This window comes from Podarcis erhardii (genome assembly GCF_964252035.2).
Source record: "Podarcis erhardii genome assembly, chromosome: 8".
NCBI classification, from domain to species: Eukaryota; Metazoa; Chordata; class Lepidosauria; order Squamata; family Lacertidae; genus Podarcis; species Podarcis erhardii.
Window position 1 is genome coordinate 92,548,265 of NC_138499.1, and position 16,482 is coordinate 92,564,746.

The 16,482-nt window shown below is 40.3% G+C and overlaps 1 protein-coding gene across 2 annotated transcripts in view; it reads right to left on the minus strand.

The window, feature by feature from the left end:
* Positions 1-12,078: 12,078 nt before the first annotated feature.
* The window catches only part of TENT4A (terminal nucleotidyltransferase 4A), a 33,981-nt gene continuing 29,577 nt past the window's right edge, over positions 12,079-16,482 (minus strand). Inside the window, exons 11-12 of one of the 2 annotated variants that reach the window (XM_081872713.1) lie at positions 15,060-15,218; positions 12,079-14,779 (exon numbers count right to left, since the gene is read on the minus strand). In XM_081872713.1, the coding sequence (XP_081728839.1) occupies positions 14,597-14,779; positions 15,060-15,218 (342 nt within the window). In that variant the 3' untranslated portion in view covers positions 12,079-14,596. Of the gene's footprint in view, positions 14,783-15,059; positions 15,219-16,482 lie in introns of both variants that reach the window. The other variant, XM_081872712.1, reaches the window with a different exon arrangement.

The following is a 16,482-nucleotide window of genomic DNA, read 5'->3' on the forward strand; positions in this document are numbered from 1 at the left end:
GACCTGGGAGAAGAAAGGATTGAAGAAGATTGGAAGAAATTTAAGATTTATCTACACACATATTGTGATTTAGAGGAATGTTAATAAGGAGGCTTGGTTATAAATAATTGGCCATCACTAAATTGGATCGGAAATTGACGATAAATGAGATTAAGAGAAACAAAAATTTGTTGGAGAATTGTTACACTATATTGAATTGAGTGGTTATAAATTTGCAAATAAGATGATAATTTGCTTGAAAAAATTTATTAACGATGTAAGTGGGAGCGGGAGACGTGAGGAAGTCCAAAGAAGTTATGAAATTTTGTTAAAACAAAGCAATGCTGTTTATTATCTTTGTATTTCTTTTATAAAAAACCCTAATAAATATTTTATAAAAAATAAAAACAAATAATTGTTTTGATTGGAAATGATTATTTTAATGACAAGAAGTATTCAGGTCCGATAGTTCTGTGTGATTATGTCGAAAAGGGATCAGTTTGAAGTGATAAAACCTCGAAATCTTCCATAAACTGGTGCACAAGTTTCATAAGGCATGCTTACCATGCTTATTTTGGTATTAAACTTGGTGACCAGGATAAAGCTTCGGCGCCACAAGGCATGCACTGAGACTCTACATGGGTGGACCAATGGCAAGAGGAGTCTGAACTTTGGAATTCCCATGGTTTGGAGGGAGCCGACAAACCATGTCACTGACTGCTACTTCTGCGCTGTTGATGTGACTGGGATCAACAGAAAGAACCGGAGCAGCCTCAAGTATCCTGATCTTCAATCAGCACATCGTCCTGTAGCTCATTGTGATGAAATTCCAGTGCCTATCTTCGGAGAACTTCCTGACATTAGTGACGAAGATGCCTCCAGTGTTGAAGGACATGAAGAAGAAGTGCTTCTTGAAGATGATGCTCCACATCCATTTTCCCAAAAGGAGTTGAATGATCTAGTTCACGACCTCAGCTTGTCAAAGGACTCTGTTGGCATCCAGATTGAAGGAAAAAAACCTCCTCTCTGACAGTGCTCGCATCAGCGTCTTCTTGCAACAGGCATCAAGAGTACCTCCGTTTTTTCTCGGAAGAGAAGGATTTGGTGTACTGTGCAGATATTGTGCAGCTTCTGCTCAAGCTTGGAGTGCCACAGTACGAACCCAAAGATTGGAGACTGTTCATTGACAGCAGCAAGCAATCACTGAAATGTGTTCTGCTACACAACGGCAACCAGTTTGCCTCTATACCGCTGGCTCACTCGACTACACTGAAGGAGAACTATGAAGCGGTGAAGTATGTGCTGTAGAAAATTGGTTATGATCAGCATAAGTGGTTTATTTGTGTTGACCTGAAGATGGTGAACTTTTTGTTGGGACAACAGTCTGGCTTCATCAAGTACCCATGTTTTCTGTGCATGTGGGATAGTAGGGACCGTGCTCAGCATTACACGAAGAAGGACTGGCCTGTGTGAGAGGAATTGGTGCCTTGCAGAAAAAGGAACGTCATCAACGACCCTCTGGTGGACAGAGACAGAATACTCTTCCCACCGCTACACATCAAGCTCGGCTTAATCAAGCAGTTCACCAAGGCTCTGGACAAGGATGGTGACTGCTTCACTTACTTGTGCCAGGCTTTTCCAGGATTGACCATGGAGAAGTTGAAAGCTGGCATCTTTGACGGTCCTCAGATCCGTCAGCTCATCAGAGATCCAGAGTTCGGAAACTCAATGAACGAAGTGGAACTGGAAGCGTGGAAGGCATTTGTTCTGGTAGTGAAGAATTTTCTGGGCAACAACAAGGCCAGAAACTATGCAGAACTTGTCAACAACATGCTGACTGCTTTCAGAAACCTGGGCTGCAACATGAGCGTCAAGATGCACTACCTATTTTCACATAGGTAGAACCTATGTGAGAACCTGGGTTCAATGAGTGACGAGCAGGGGGAGAGATTCCATCAGGAAATGAAAGAGATGGTGACCAGGTATCAGGGTCACTGGGACGCAGTCATGATGGCTGCCTACTGTTGGACTCTGAAGAGAGAGCTCCCTGCTGCTGAGCATTCCAGGAGTTCCAAGAAACGGAAGTTCAAGCCCTGAAGTTTGAAAAATGGTGAAGCAACATGCAATTTACGTGTACTTACCTTTATCAATGGGGACGCGGGTGGCGCTGTGGGTAAAACCTCAGTGCCTAGGGCTTGCCGATCGCATGGTCGGCAGTTCAAATCCCCGTGGCGGGGTGAGCTCCCGTCTTTCCATCCCAGCTCCTGCCCACCTAGCAGTTCGAAAGCACCCCTAAGTGCAAGTAGATAAATAGGTACCGCTTTATAGTGGGAAGGTAAACGGCGTTTCCGTGTGCTGCGCTGGTGCTGGCTCGCCAGAGCAGCTTCATCACGCTGGCCACGTGACCCGGAAGTGTCTCCGGACAGCGCTGGCCCCAGCCTCTTAAGTGAGATGGGTGCACAACCCTAGAGTCGGACACGACTGGCCCGTACGGGCAGGGGTACCTTTACCTTTACCTTACCTTTATCAGTGCCCACCATTCAGTTTACAGTAATCGATGTTTCTATCAGGTATTCAATATACCGTATGTTGTTGGAAAAACATTTTTTTCTCTTAAAAACATATTTAGGATGATATGTGTTGACAAAAATCAGCTGATAATGCCACAAAAATGTAATCGATTTTGTCACAAGATCTGATTTTTTTCAAATCAACATAGCACAAAAACCTGACCTGATGGAGAGAAACGGATGCCATTTCCTGATTCAGCAGTGCAAAAATACTCTGAATCATTTGTAGAAATCTAGACAACATTCAAAAAGTAAAAAATTGTTGCCCAGTGATCATACTTCCACTCTGAAATCCTTATTTGAAAAAATCTCATCCATATAATAAAGTCTATAGATACCATTCTCCTACTGTTGGGCATACTTTCTCATCACAACAGCTGAAACTTGAAAATCATATCCTCCCCAATTCTTTCTCTTTTCTTAAGAACACACAACAGGGAAGCCAGTGTGGTAAGTGTTTGATCTGGGTCAGGTAGATCTGGCCTCAAATCCTTACTCAGCTGTAAACCTTGTTGGTGACTGTGGTGAATCGTTTTCTCTTGAAGCTAAACTACACGTTTGTAATTCTGTGGTACTATTTCCTTGATTTTTCTCTTTTTTTAAAAATGGAAAGTATCCATAGGAGACAAACAATAAATAACAGCAGTTGGGTCTGAACATACAAAAGGGCTGGCAGAGATGAATGTGGGGAACCTCTGTCCCTTTGATGCTGCCCAGGGCACAATTCAGCCAATGCGTTCCCAGCCTCACACTGAAAATCCGACATGCAAGTGAGGCTGCCCTGGTCAGAAAACTAGGCCTGGCATGCAGAGCCTCCTCAGTGGAGAGGAACTGGCCCCACCTGTTCCCACTTGCCCCTTGGTGCATGAAAACAGAAAAGGATTAAACTCAGGCCTGAAAAGAAAGGGTAACACAGTAGAAATATGGTGGGGGTGGAAGGGAAGTGTTGTACAATAATGTGCTTTGTTTGTTTTTAAGTAGTCAGTCCCTCATGATAACCAGCAGGTCTGACATCCCTTGCTTCGAGTGTTCAAGAGCAAGATTCAGTCACTTCAGATGATGGGATGTTCAGGCTGTGAAGATAATAAATCCTGGCTGGCTGCTAGCTGCAATGGCTTGGATGCAAACAGACCCATGCATGAGTGTTGGGAACATCTTCCTGGGGTGTGTGGAGAGCCATGGCAAGAAGTGGGAAGGATACAAAAGGTCAATTGTATGTCCATTTATACACATGCAGAGAGCAGTGGGGGTTTGCAGATGTGGTTACCATGTACTACTCAAAAGTCCTGGAGCAGAGAAGAGCAGAGATGCATTTCACATTAGATTGAAATAACCAGCCAAATCTTCAATTGAAGGTTAGTGGTTGAAATACATTTCCATTTCCATCAGCCTCAGAAAGAACAGAGCCTCTTCTGGTTAGAGAAATGTCCTGTCAGAGGCACACTGTTTTATTCACAAGGGTGTCTCATAAAAAGAGAATAATCATCCCTGCATGCTGACATAATTAGGATCCTAAGCACCCAAATAGCATTTACGTAGTTAAGGGACTCAGAGACCTACAAGGAAGAAGAAATGTTTTCTGGCCTGAAAATCTGAAATGTCATCTTTAGGAGCACTTTCAAAACCAGCACCAGGCTTTTATTGGAACATTAACTTTAATCACGAAGGTGGCTATTTTAAATAAAAGTATCAGACCCAGTGAAGTGTTCAGAGAAAGAATACAACCTGGAAGCAAAACTCCACCCATGATAAGTTGTTTTGGAGACAGGGAGTACTCCATTTCCCTCCTAAGTTGGGGATGGGGAGAGGAAACTGTCAGTTTGCATTTCTTAGTGCAGAAAGTATTGATCTGATGTGTAGAGATCTTTCCTATTTTGATTAATTCAAGAAGGTTCTGGAAGCTACTGGAAGCTTCTCTGTATGAAAGAAGCTTCATGATTGTTTGGGTTATACCTTCTGGGAAGCTGGTTTGAACTGGTTCTCTTATCTCTTCTAATTAAGGTCATGCTGACTATAAATATAGACCAGAAGGAGCCTGGGTTTTACTTTCTCTCTTCCTTTTGGTGTGGTATTCTGTATTCTTATGCCTAGTGTTAAGGTTTAGTCTTGCTATAGGTTTATAAGTTTTTGTAAGTGCTGCAACTGGATTTTTATGGACTGTGCCAAGCCTGAATGTACTGGATTAGTGGCCATTATGCTCATCTGCCTTCAGTAGCAAGTAAAGCTCTGCTGCATGAAGTACAATTGCCTCTGGTCTATTTTTTGGGAATCTCTGCTACATGTTTAAGTTTTTCTTCCACACGTATGACAGAAACTACATTTGCCCTGAGGACAAGCACATTAGGGCTCAGAGAGTCCAGTTCCTCCCTAGTATCACCTCACAGTGGGCCTTCTGAAAGGAAAGAGCTTCAGCTCCCATGGACTTGAAAGCAAGCTCTCTTTCCTCAGTTCTCCATCCCCCACACCTGGCCAACTGCTCCTCCCTCAACCTCTCACCCACCTCACCTGTCCCAACACAGCTTGCCCCAACCTCCCCACACAATGCACTCCAAGCCCACTTTTAATGGAGGGAGGAAGCTCTTCACGGAATGCTTTGCTCAACTGCTTTGTGAAGCGTCTTCCCACACTGTTCAACTGCTCACCTGTGCCACCTGCCACCTTGTTGTCACACTGGTGTTGGCGTGGCCACCTTGTGAACTGCAGCATGACAACAGCCTGCCATTTTTATGTATATAGGAAGATATCCCACCTTTGCTCCAAGGAACTCAAGGTAGTATACATGGTTCATCCGCTCTCTCACTCTATCCTCACAATACCTGTCCAGACCTCGCATCTGTGTGCCACCTCCTGCCTCTATAGGCCCCCCCATAGCTGGAGCAGGCTTTGAGAGAAACAAAGTGCCATTTGTCCCCTTCCCACCAGTATTTTTCTGGAAGGCTCTCTGAGCATGTTTGCCCCATTCACTCAACTCAGTTGGACTCAAAGCCAACTTTAGGTGTGGATGACTATATGTGACTGTACATTTTTGAACATCTTTGTATTTCGAATTTTTGTTTTCACTCAAAAAAGCAGTTTTTGAAACCAAGGCAAAACACTTTGCAAAGCAACAGCCCAAGAGATCAGAGTATTTTGTACTGTATTTTATACAGTATTTTTAGTCAGAAAGGAAAACTAATGCAAGAGTGCCCCCTTCCTGTAAAAAAAGAAAATATTCCAGTATAATTCAGAATCTCATAATCCACCCAGAACAGAAGGGGTGAGTTTTTTTGTTTTTTAAAAACCATTTCTTCTTCTATTATGATTATTATTATCAACTCCCTTGGTAGCTCATTAGTTCAATGAATGTAAGCACCACAAGGAAGATCTCTATCTATAGCACAATCACATATAGGTTTTGGGGTTGTATCCAAAGTAACAGTCAATCAGTGCAAGAATTGTGCAGTGACGGGCTGTCCTTCTCCCACCTCGTAGAAAAGCCCGCAAGAGCCGTGCTCCCTTTCACAAGCCTCACGGAGCGTGTGTGTGGCTCTTGGGGGCTTTTCTCCCTCCTCGGGGAAAAGCCTGCAAGCGCCGCACACACGCTCCACGCGGCTCATGAAAGGGAGCGCTGAGCAGAGCCGGGATGCATGCAGGCTCTGCTCAGCGCTCCCTTTAAAGAATTTTTTTTCCTTGCATTCCCCCTCTAAAAACTAGGTGCGTCTTATGGTCAGGTGCGAAAAATACGGTATATGATAACAGCCTTTTTCAACCTTGGCTTCCTAGATATTGTTGGACAACTCCCATCATTCCTAGCCAGCATGGTCAGTGCTTGGGGATGGGAGTTGTAGTTCAAAAAAATCTGGGGCCCCACACTTGCATTAGAAGAGGCTGTGGCAGGAGTTGATAAAAAGATGGAGGAACACAGGATTGGGGCAAGTGGTACAGACATCATCCTGAATTAACCTCTGCCATCAAGAGAATTGAGGGAACTCCTACATTTAGGAGCAGACCCACCTAGAATTGCACTAATAGGCCAGCTCCATTTTAAATGAACTGTTTATAATTTGCAAGTCTGCGACTGCAATAATACTTTTTATAATGGGATTGCACGCTGTGGCTTAAGCTTTGGAAACAGTTTTAAGTTTAAGTGAAATCAAGCTCAGAGGAAGTATGCACTCTGAAACTGGTTCCCAGTGAAGAGATCCTATGCCATCATGGTGCCGAAAAAAAATTAAGTATACCTAATTTTTTGTTTATACAGTGGTACCTCGGGTTACATACGCTTCAGGTTACAGATGCCGCTAACCCAGAAATAGTACCTCGGGTTAAGAACTTTGCTTCACGATGAGAACAGAAATCGTGCTCCGGCGGCCCGGCGGCAGCAGGAGGCCCCATTAGCTAAAGTGGTGCATCAGGTTAAGAACAGTTTCAGGTTAAGAACAGACCTCCAGAACAAATTAAGTTCTTAACCTGAGGTACCACTGTACTTTATCTAAGGAAAGTAATATAAAAGGTAAAGGTAAAGGTACCCCTGCCCATACGGGCCAGTCGTGTCCGACTCTAGGGTTGTGCGCCCATCTCACTTAAGAGGCCGGGGGCCAGCACTGTCCGGAGACACTTGCGGGTCACGTGGCCAGCGTGACGAAGCTGCTCTGGCGAGCCAGCACCAGCGCAGCACATGGAAACGCCGTTTACCTTCCCGCTATAAAGCGGTACCTATTTATCTACTTGCACTTAAGGGTGCTTTCGAACTGCTAGGTGGGCAGGAGCTGGGACTGAAAGACCGGAGCTCACCCCGCCGCGGGGATTCGAACCGCCGACCATGCGATCGGCAAGCTCTAGGCACTGAGGTTTTACCCACAGCGCCACCCGCGTCCCAAGGAAAGTAATATATGGATCCCTAAAAACTACTCCAATTATGAAGAGAACTATACATTCCACTTTGATTGAGCTCCTTGGAGGAAAGGTAGGATAAAAATGACATAAATAAATGACAAACAAGAGAGCTTTATAAGATTAGCCAGCAGTTAAAAAAACCACTGTTTCCACTAATCATTCCAAAATGGTAGGTTTTCAAAACAAAAATCGTAACTCTTTTTTATTTTATATTTATAAAAATATTTCTATACTGCTGTATTGTAAAAATGTACCACAGTGGTTTACAACATAAAAACATAAAACCAAACAGCATCACAGAAAAATTAAAGTTAAAAGCAGTAAGAAATTAAAAACAAACATCAATAGACCATCTGGGGGGCGGGGTGTTCTCTTGCTTGCCTGCATAGGCCTGGCAGAATAGAAAAACTTTCAGCAAGTGTTTAAAAGCTGGCACAGAATTGACCAAATCTGGATTACTAGAGGATTGGCATCAAAGATAAAGAAAGTGGAAATCTGCCCAAAAACTTGTTCCGACCATAACGCAGTAAAAATGGAAATGAAGCAATTAACAACTGGTTCCTTCAGATGGAGGATGAATGACACCCTATTTAGATACAGATAGGTAGCCGTGTTGGTCTGCCATAGTCAAAACAAAACAAATTCCTTCCAGTAGCACCTATTACCCTATTTAGAGATGAAGAAGTTTATAAAAAGGCCCAAAAAGCTTTGAGAGACTATTTTGAAATAAATATGAAGACCAATGTGGAAAAAAGAGTAATCTGGGATGCTAGTAAAGCCGTTATGCGTGGATTTTTGATACAACAAAATGCAATAAAAAAGAGAAGCCAGAATGAGAAAAAAGATAAGATTTTGGGAAAGATAAAAGCAGGGGAAAGGGAATTAAGATTAAAACCAAAATCTCAAGAGATCCTGAGAGAAATTAAATTATATCAGACACAATATATGGGACTGATGAATCAACAAATAGAATGGAAAATTAAACAAATGAGACAAAAGACATTTGAATTAGCAGATAAATGTGGAAAACTATTGGCTTGGCAAATGAAGAAAAGACAAAAATTGAATACGGTTACAAATCTAGAAGTGGAAGGAAAGAATATCTATAAACCAAATGAGATTAGAGATTGCTTCCAGAAATATTTTAAGCAACTATATGCACAAGGGCCGCAGAACGAAATGGACATTGATTGTTTTCTGAAATCAAATGGATTCCAAAAAATATCAGAAGAAAGTACAGGAAAAGTAAGACCTATTGCAGTCGTTAAGAGTCGTCAACAGGCTCATCACAGCTATCTGCCAATCACCCATTCCCACCACCCTTCTGAGTAATACCCCTCCCCACCTTCTCACTATATAGAAGGGTCTGGAAACTTCTGTTTCAGTGTATCTGAAGAAGTGTGCATGCACACAAAAGCTCATACCAAGAACTGACTTAGTTGGTCTTTAAGGTGCTACTGGAAGGAATTTGTTTTGTTTTGACTCATACCAAAGACAGAGACTGAAAAGACCCAACTTAAGAACTACCACCCTATCTCGTTATTAAATGTGGATTATAAAATCTTTGCTGACATTTTGGCTAAGAGATTGAAAAAAGTTTTGATGAAGGAGATTCATAGAGATCAAGTGGGTTTTCTCCCAAGAAGACACTTGTCAGATAATGTAAGGAATATAATTGACATTTTGGAAATGCTAGAAGTGAATATAAATACCAAAGCAGTGTTGATATTTGTGGATGCGGAGAAAGCCTTTGACAATATTGAAATTGAAATTAATTTATTACGGTCATAGACCAGAAAAAAAAACAAAAAACAACGGTAGTTTACAAGGGGAGTAATGGTGTCAATTAAAAAAATTATACATAAAAGCAATACACAATATTTGACAATATTTCTTGGAGTTTCATGAGGAAAAATCTCCAGGGGATGGGGGTAGGCCAAGGGTTTGAAAATGGTATAAGTGCAATATACTCTGAACAAAAAGCAAAGTTAATTGTAAATAATGTGGTTACAGAAGAATTTAAGATAGAAAAAGGGACACGCCAGGGGTGCCCAATTTCCCCACTACTTTTTATATCAGTCCTGGAGGTTTTGCTGAATATGATTAGAAGAGACCAGTTGGTTAAAGGTATCCAGGTCGGAGCTAAACAGTACAAATTGAGAGCATTTGCAGATGACCTTGTTCTTACATTACAAGAGCCAGAGTCTAGTACTAAAAGGGTTTTAGAATTAATTCAAGAATTTGGTCAAATAGCAGGATTTAAACTGAATCAGTTTAAAACTAAGGTATTGGAGAAAAACTTAACACCTATTGAAAGGGAGAGGTTTCAGAATGAGACAGGTTTAACTGTGGTTAAGAAAGTTAAATACTTGGGGATTAATATGACAGCTAAAAATGTGAATTTGTTTAAAGATAACTATGAGAAATGTTGGACAGAAGTGAAAAAAGATTTGGAAATTTGGTCAAATTTGAGGCTTTCCTTGTTGGGGCGAATTGCAGCTATAAAGATGAATGTATTGCCTAGAATGTTATTTCTATTCCAAACATTGCAAATAACTGACAAGATGGACTGTTTCAAGAAGTGGCAGAAAGATATTTCTAAATTTGTCTGGCAGGGCAAAAAGCCCAGAATAAAATTTAAGATTTTAACAGATGCAAAGGAAAGGGGGGGATTTGCCCTGCCAGACTTTAAATTATATTATGAAGCATCAGCTTTCTGCTGGTTGAAAGACTGGCTACTTCTGGAGAATACAGACATTTTGGATTTAGAAGGTTTTAATAATGCTTTTGGGTGGCATGCATATTTGTGGTACGACAAGGTGAAAGTCCATAAAGTTTTTAAAAACCATGTTGTCAGGAAAGCATTATAAAATGTTTGGGTCAAGTACAAAGATTTGCTGGAAAATAAAACTCCAAGGTGGCTGTCTCCAATGGAGGCAAAGTCAGTAAAAAAACTTAATATGGAATCCAAATGGCCGAAATATGGGGAGATTCTGGAACAAGAGGGGGATAAATGGAAGTTGCAGAGTTATGAGAAACTGAAAGATAAAGTGCGAGACTGGCTCCATTATTATCAAATAATGGAGGTTTATAAGTTAGACAGGAAAATTGGTTTTCAGGTGGAAAAATCAAAACTGGAGACAGAACTGTTAGAACCCAATGCTAAAATATTATCAAGAATGTATAACTTGCTGTTGAAATGGAATACCCAGGATGAAACGGTTAAATCAGCTATGATCAAGTGGGCTCAAGATATTGGTCATAACATTATGTTTGCTGACTGGGAACAGTTGTGGACCACCGGCATGAAATTTACGGCATGTAATGCCCTAAGAGAGAATATTATGAAAATGATTTATAGGTGGTACATGACCCCAGTCAAGCTTGCAAAAATTTACCCCTTGTCTGATAATAAATGTTGGAAATGTAAAGAAATTGAAGGTACATTCTTTCACCTTTGGTGGATGTGCCCAAGGATTAAGGTTTTCTGGGAGATGATCTATAATGAAATGAAAAAGGTATTTAAGTATACCTTCTTGAAGAAACCAGAGGCCTTTCTCCTGGGCATGGTCGGCCAATTGGTGCCAAAGAAGGATAGAACATTCTTTATGTACGCTACAACAGCAGCAAGAATACTCATCGCAAAGTATTGGAAGACAGAAGATCTACCCACCGTTGAAGAATGGCAGATGAAGGTTATAGACTATATGGGACTGGCAGAAATGACTGGCAGAATCCGAGACCAGGGAAAAGAGATGGCGGAAGAAGAATGGAAGAAATTTAAGGACTATCTTAAGAAAAATTGTAAAATCATTGAATGATAGAACGATGTTGATTTAGAAATTAAGGGGTTCTCAGCTGTAATGATTAGGTATCAAGAAAAGAAAGATTAAAAACTAAATAGAGATTAGGGGAAGGATTTGCTGAATTGAATTAATTAGAGACTGGAGTACAGGAAGGGGAGGTATGAGGAGGTCGGGAAAGTAAGGTTTATGAATATAAGGGATTGAAATTATACTTGTCATTGTATGTGGTTTGTATGTTTTGTATGTATTTCTTTTTTTTATCTTCTTTCTCTTCTTTTTTGTTTTTTCTATTTTAGATAATTTTCTGAAAACTTTAATAAATATTTTAATCATAAAAGCTGGCACAGAAGGCTCCCAGTAAAACTCTATATTAAGAAAGGAATAAAGTATCCTCTTCTTTTTGTCCTTCAAGTTCTTTTCTCCTTTAGACAAATGATACTGCTGTTGGTCCTGTTGCATTGCTTAGAAGCATTTCCCACATTCCCCATATCAGTGTTGTGGGTTTCCTATTGACATTAAGCACTGAAAAATACAAATGTATTCACAAAACATGCAGCCACTCACTTAGATGACTTTAAAGAAAAAGTACACCAATTATTAGAGGACAGGATTAGCAACAGCTATGAGCCATGCTAGCAAGATAAAAGCTCCAGTTTCAGAGGCAGCATATTTCCTGTTTATTCCCAGCATCTGGGAATGAAGTATCTGCTACCCCTCATGTCCTGCATGGGCATTTGTGAAACAGAATGCAGGATCAGGCAGGTTTTTGGCTTGATCACAGTATTGTGATAACACAATGAACAGAAAAGGTCAGTGGCAAATGAAGAAAGTTGCACCACAGACACATCTGGCTTTGAAAATTTATTAAAAATCAAAGAATACAAAACTTCACATAAAAATATGTATTTTAGCTTCCCACATTGTTATACACACAAAAAGAAACTGAACATGATATTTTAATTAGCTATCCACAGCAGCATATAATATAACCAGAGTGGTAGCCAGTGCAATTTATTGGTTCACCATGACTGAAATGGAACATGATATCTGCTTCTCTTAAGCCTATTCTGCTTTTAAATGGACTCTGTTTAGGACACAGAGGTTTCCATAACATAGGTTCATATTCAATATTGCTAGCATGTAAAAGTGAGTACAGGTCTATAATCAGCCCTTGAATACTGGTTTATTCAAGTTTAGATCCCTTATTGTACCAGCATCTATTAAAAACCTTTCACAAGGTTTAAAAAACAGTCAAAGCAAAGATACACATCCAATATCAAAGCAGGACTGAGATTTTTGGCAATTCAAAATCCAATTGCTGTTTACATAGTTATCAGCTGTAAAATTATCATTCATCTGGAGCAGTACATACACCAGGACTGGGATCCTACAATTCTGCATGAGAAAAGGGGCACACAAACAACTCTCCCTTCTTTCTGCAACCCCTTGCACTGCATTAGATGATGTTCTGAAGAGCTCCTCAAGTTCCAAGAGAAGCTTTTCATGAGGTCTGAGAGGCATTGTGAGACAGAGAAAAACCTTTTGTGTATGTGGAGATCTTGGCAACAATGTTCAAGAAGTATTCTGAGAAAACTTAGTATCAACCTATGACCGACTAGGAGAGACACTGATTGTTTACTTCTGGCTGCAGGCTGCCCAACTGCCAGTGTGCAGTTAAGCCTCTGCCTTAATCACATTTGCCTGATGAAGAGGTTTTATACTCATAAACGTGACATACCTTTCCCGAGAGATGCTGGTACAGTAAGTCATATACATTTTATGCCCATGAGAGTATCAAAACAGCAGCTACAACCAATACCAATATGAATATTCATTAATAATAGGTAAATAATATTTAAAGTTTTATTTCTTGTTAAACTCTGAACTGCAGACAAAATGTGCTCCTCTACTTTGGAATGTTGCGCTCTCTTCTCTCACTACCCAAAGGCCTTGCATTAATTCGGACAATGTTTTCTTAAATATGTGCTGCACCACCTTTCAAGGCAAGCCTACAGATACTAAAGCTCACTATTAGAAAAATCATTCTGTGTCAAACATTCAAATATCAGTTAAGAACATTCACTTCTGTATATCCTTCAGATGTCAAGATAGTAGAATTCTTTCTAAGCTCCTCCTCTAAGCAGAGCTACTTATACAGTGCTGTTGAGATTTAAGACTTCTTATCTTTAAAACAAGGAAAAGATGCAGCCAGTGACAATGAGAATATAGTGCTTTTTTAAAAACCCAGGGCTACACAAGATGTGTTTTCTTGCTTTAAAAAAGGTTAACAGAGGTTGCCATGGCAATGCACACTTGCATAGAACCCCTGTATGCATCTTTAAATCAAGTGACTGCCACAGACGATCGTGTCGCACGGGACTGTGCTCTTTTACAAGTTAACAGACTGATACTTTAAAAGCATAGAGAAGCCCAAAGGTACATTGCAGGTAGTTGCTTTTAACAGAACTAATGCACGCTGCTAATCAGATTCCTTAATGGAATCAATATATGTTCCTTTCTCCACATTCTTTAAGTTGGATATTTCATTCAGCAACAATGCTTGGAGCCAACCAGAGGGTAAATAAAACTAATTAAAAGCATTTGTAGATGAACACCTGGGACTTATTCACCTTTACCCTAAAAGACTGGAATTCTTTATGCTGATCTCTGTCCAGTTTTAAGGAATCAATTGAAGGTCCAAATTATCTTGCGTGATCCACATTGAAACAAGTATGACCTGTGCAAGAGCACTAGATTGTGCCCTCCCCATTAGCTAGAGTTAACGTAGTGAACCCCAACTTAAAAAATGCAGTCTGGGAAAGGATCTGTAAAGCAAGCAAATAATAAAATTACATTCTGTACACCCTTCATTCCTTAAATATAACTTAAATGAAAAACATTCAGAGTTATTGCACAAAAGTTATGTTTGATTTGAGTATGGTAACAAAAAGTTTAAACAAGAAATGGGAAGGCAACAAGCAAAGTCACAAAAATTTGCTACAAAGGAAAGGAAAGTCCAAACCATCTATACTTTTCTGACAAAACAAAAAAGCTATAATGAACAAATGCAGCTACAGCAGAAGGTGCCACCGCATTTATGGTCCTCACAGTACTTCTGCTACAGCTGCTTCGGCACTGTAGTAATCATGGATAGGCAGAAGACAAACTTCCACATTTAATAAGGCTTCACAGATAAGCACAATTATTTCTTTTAAGATGGACTCCACCACCACACAAAGAAACATGCAAGGTTGGATGCAGATATTTGGCAACATCCACAAACTGAAATGCCCAGTGCTGTTCTCAAGTCCAGACTAGTGTCACACATACTGCGTAAGTCTTAAGTGGACACTCTGAGGTTGGCCATTATCTGCTAAGGCTAATAGGCAAACTGTCTCTGTATTTCTTTCTTCTCCAGATATTACGGTTATGTTGGTGGTGCCCTCGGTTGCTAACAGGCTGCCTCATGGCTCCATTACCAGAAGAACTGTATCCGCTGCCTTGAGTATGATTGTGAGCTGCTTTGACCGTCAGCTTCATTCCATTGTGCTGCTGGAAACAAGAGGAAGTGGTCACAATTAGTGCCAGCTAAATTGCAAATTTACCAAATTCTTTTACTAAGTTTTGTCTCCTAGCAATTCACCAAGGCCAGACTCATACAGCTGTTTCCACATGTGTGACCGGAAGAGATGCAAACTGCATTCAGACAGTAAGATATAAGCAAAATGCTTCAAGAAAATCCATTTTAGAATAGTATTGCAAGCCAACTGACTTTCTGCTCCACCATCACCACTATCCAATGGGACAACTTCCATCATATAGTCCATACCTGATTATTAGTAGTCATAATCAATGTTCTTGCAGGCACAGACTGAGTTTTACCACTTGGCACAGGCAATGCTGGTGGTAAACCAACTGTAAGCTGAGATGGTGCTTGGAGATTGAAGTGGTACACATTAGGAGTTGTGCAAGGTGGAGTATCTGAATCCTTGTGACAAAGAAAAGGGGGGAATAGGTTTGTTGTTCTTTTAATATGAAAGGAGCACATGCTTACTACTCATTTAAGCACCCACACAAGCAAATACCAACAGCACTGTAAGCACCAGAAGATGATAAATATGTCAGGAAGCTGATACTTAGTCCTCTTAAGATGTGGTTTTCACCAAGAATGGTGTAGAAATGTCCTGTACTAGTTTGTAATGCCACTGGAGATCAAGGAAGCCTTTGTAAGAAAGGCAATCATGTTTGGGGAAAGATCCAAAGGGGATTCAGGAACTGTGGACTTTCCCCCAGGACATGACACCATACGTATATCTACATATGCTATACACCCTGTATGTTCTGGGACTTAAATAAGCAATTCCTGAGATTGCCTGATCACTATTTTTTATTATTTACTGCATTTCTGTCCCACCTCTTTCTCTAAGGAGCTCAAGGTGGCCTACATGGTTCTCCCCCTCCTCCTTTAATCCCCACAACAACCCAGAGAGGTAGGTGAGGCTGAGAGACTGCGACTGGCCGAGGGTCACCTAGTGATCTTCATGGCCAAGTAGGGTTTTGAACCCTGGTTTCTCAAGTTCTAGCATGACATTCTAACTGCTACACCACAGGTTTTACATGGCAAGTGTAAAACCTGCCATGCTCTGTCCATACTAATGAGGATGATATAGTTGTATAGGCAAGAAAGGTGCAATTCACATGAGCAACAACTTTTCTTTGTCTTATAACCGTTTTTAAATCTGTTATTTCATGTGCTTTAATACATTTACCTATTTAAATTCAATGGTGTTGTTCAGGACTTGGGAAACATTTTAAAGTTAAGAAGCATTTTAAGACACCAAATACATAAAATACAGAGCTAAAATGGCTGCAACAGAAAGGAAGCAAGGTTTTTAAGAACTAATTACTTTAATTGGTGCTATAATGCTCTTTCATTTAAGTGCTTCTGTGTGGTTTTCTTTTTAAAAAACTATAAAATTATTTTCTCTCTTATTAAAAGATTGATTTAACATTAAATGTCATTATGACAGTTAAGGTGACATAGGCATTTTATCTTTCTGAAAATACAGCATGATAAATCATCAAGTTTTAGAGAACAGCAATGTACCGGTAACTGGAAAAGTTTCAAGCTCAGTTAGTGTCAACAAAAGTTACGGAAGTCCTATTGCAATCTTACACAGATATACCAAATTACAGTCAGAAAAAAGGAATAAACAAATAGAAAACAGCTTCAAGGGGGGAGGAATAGGACT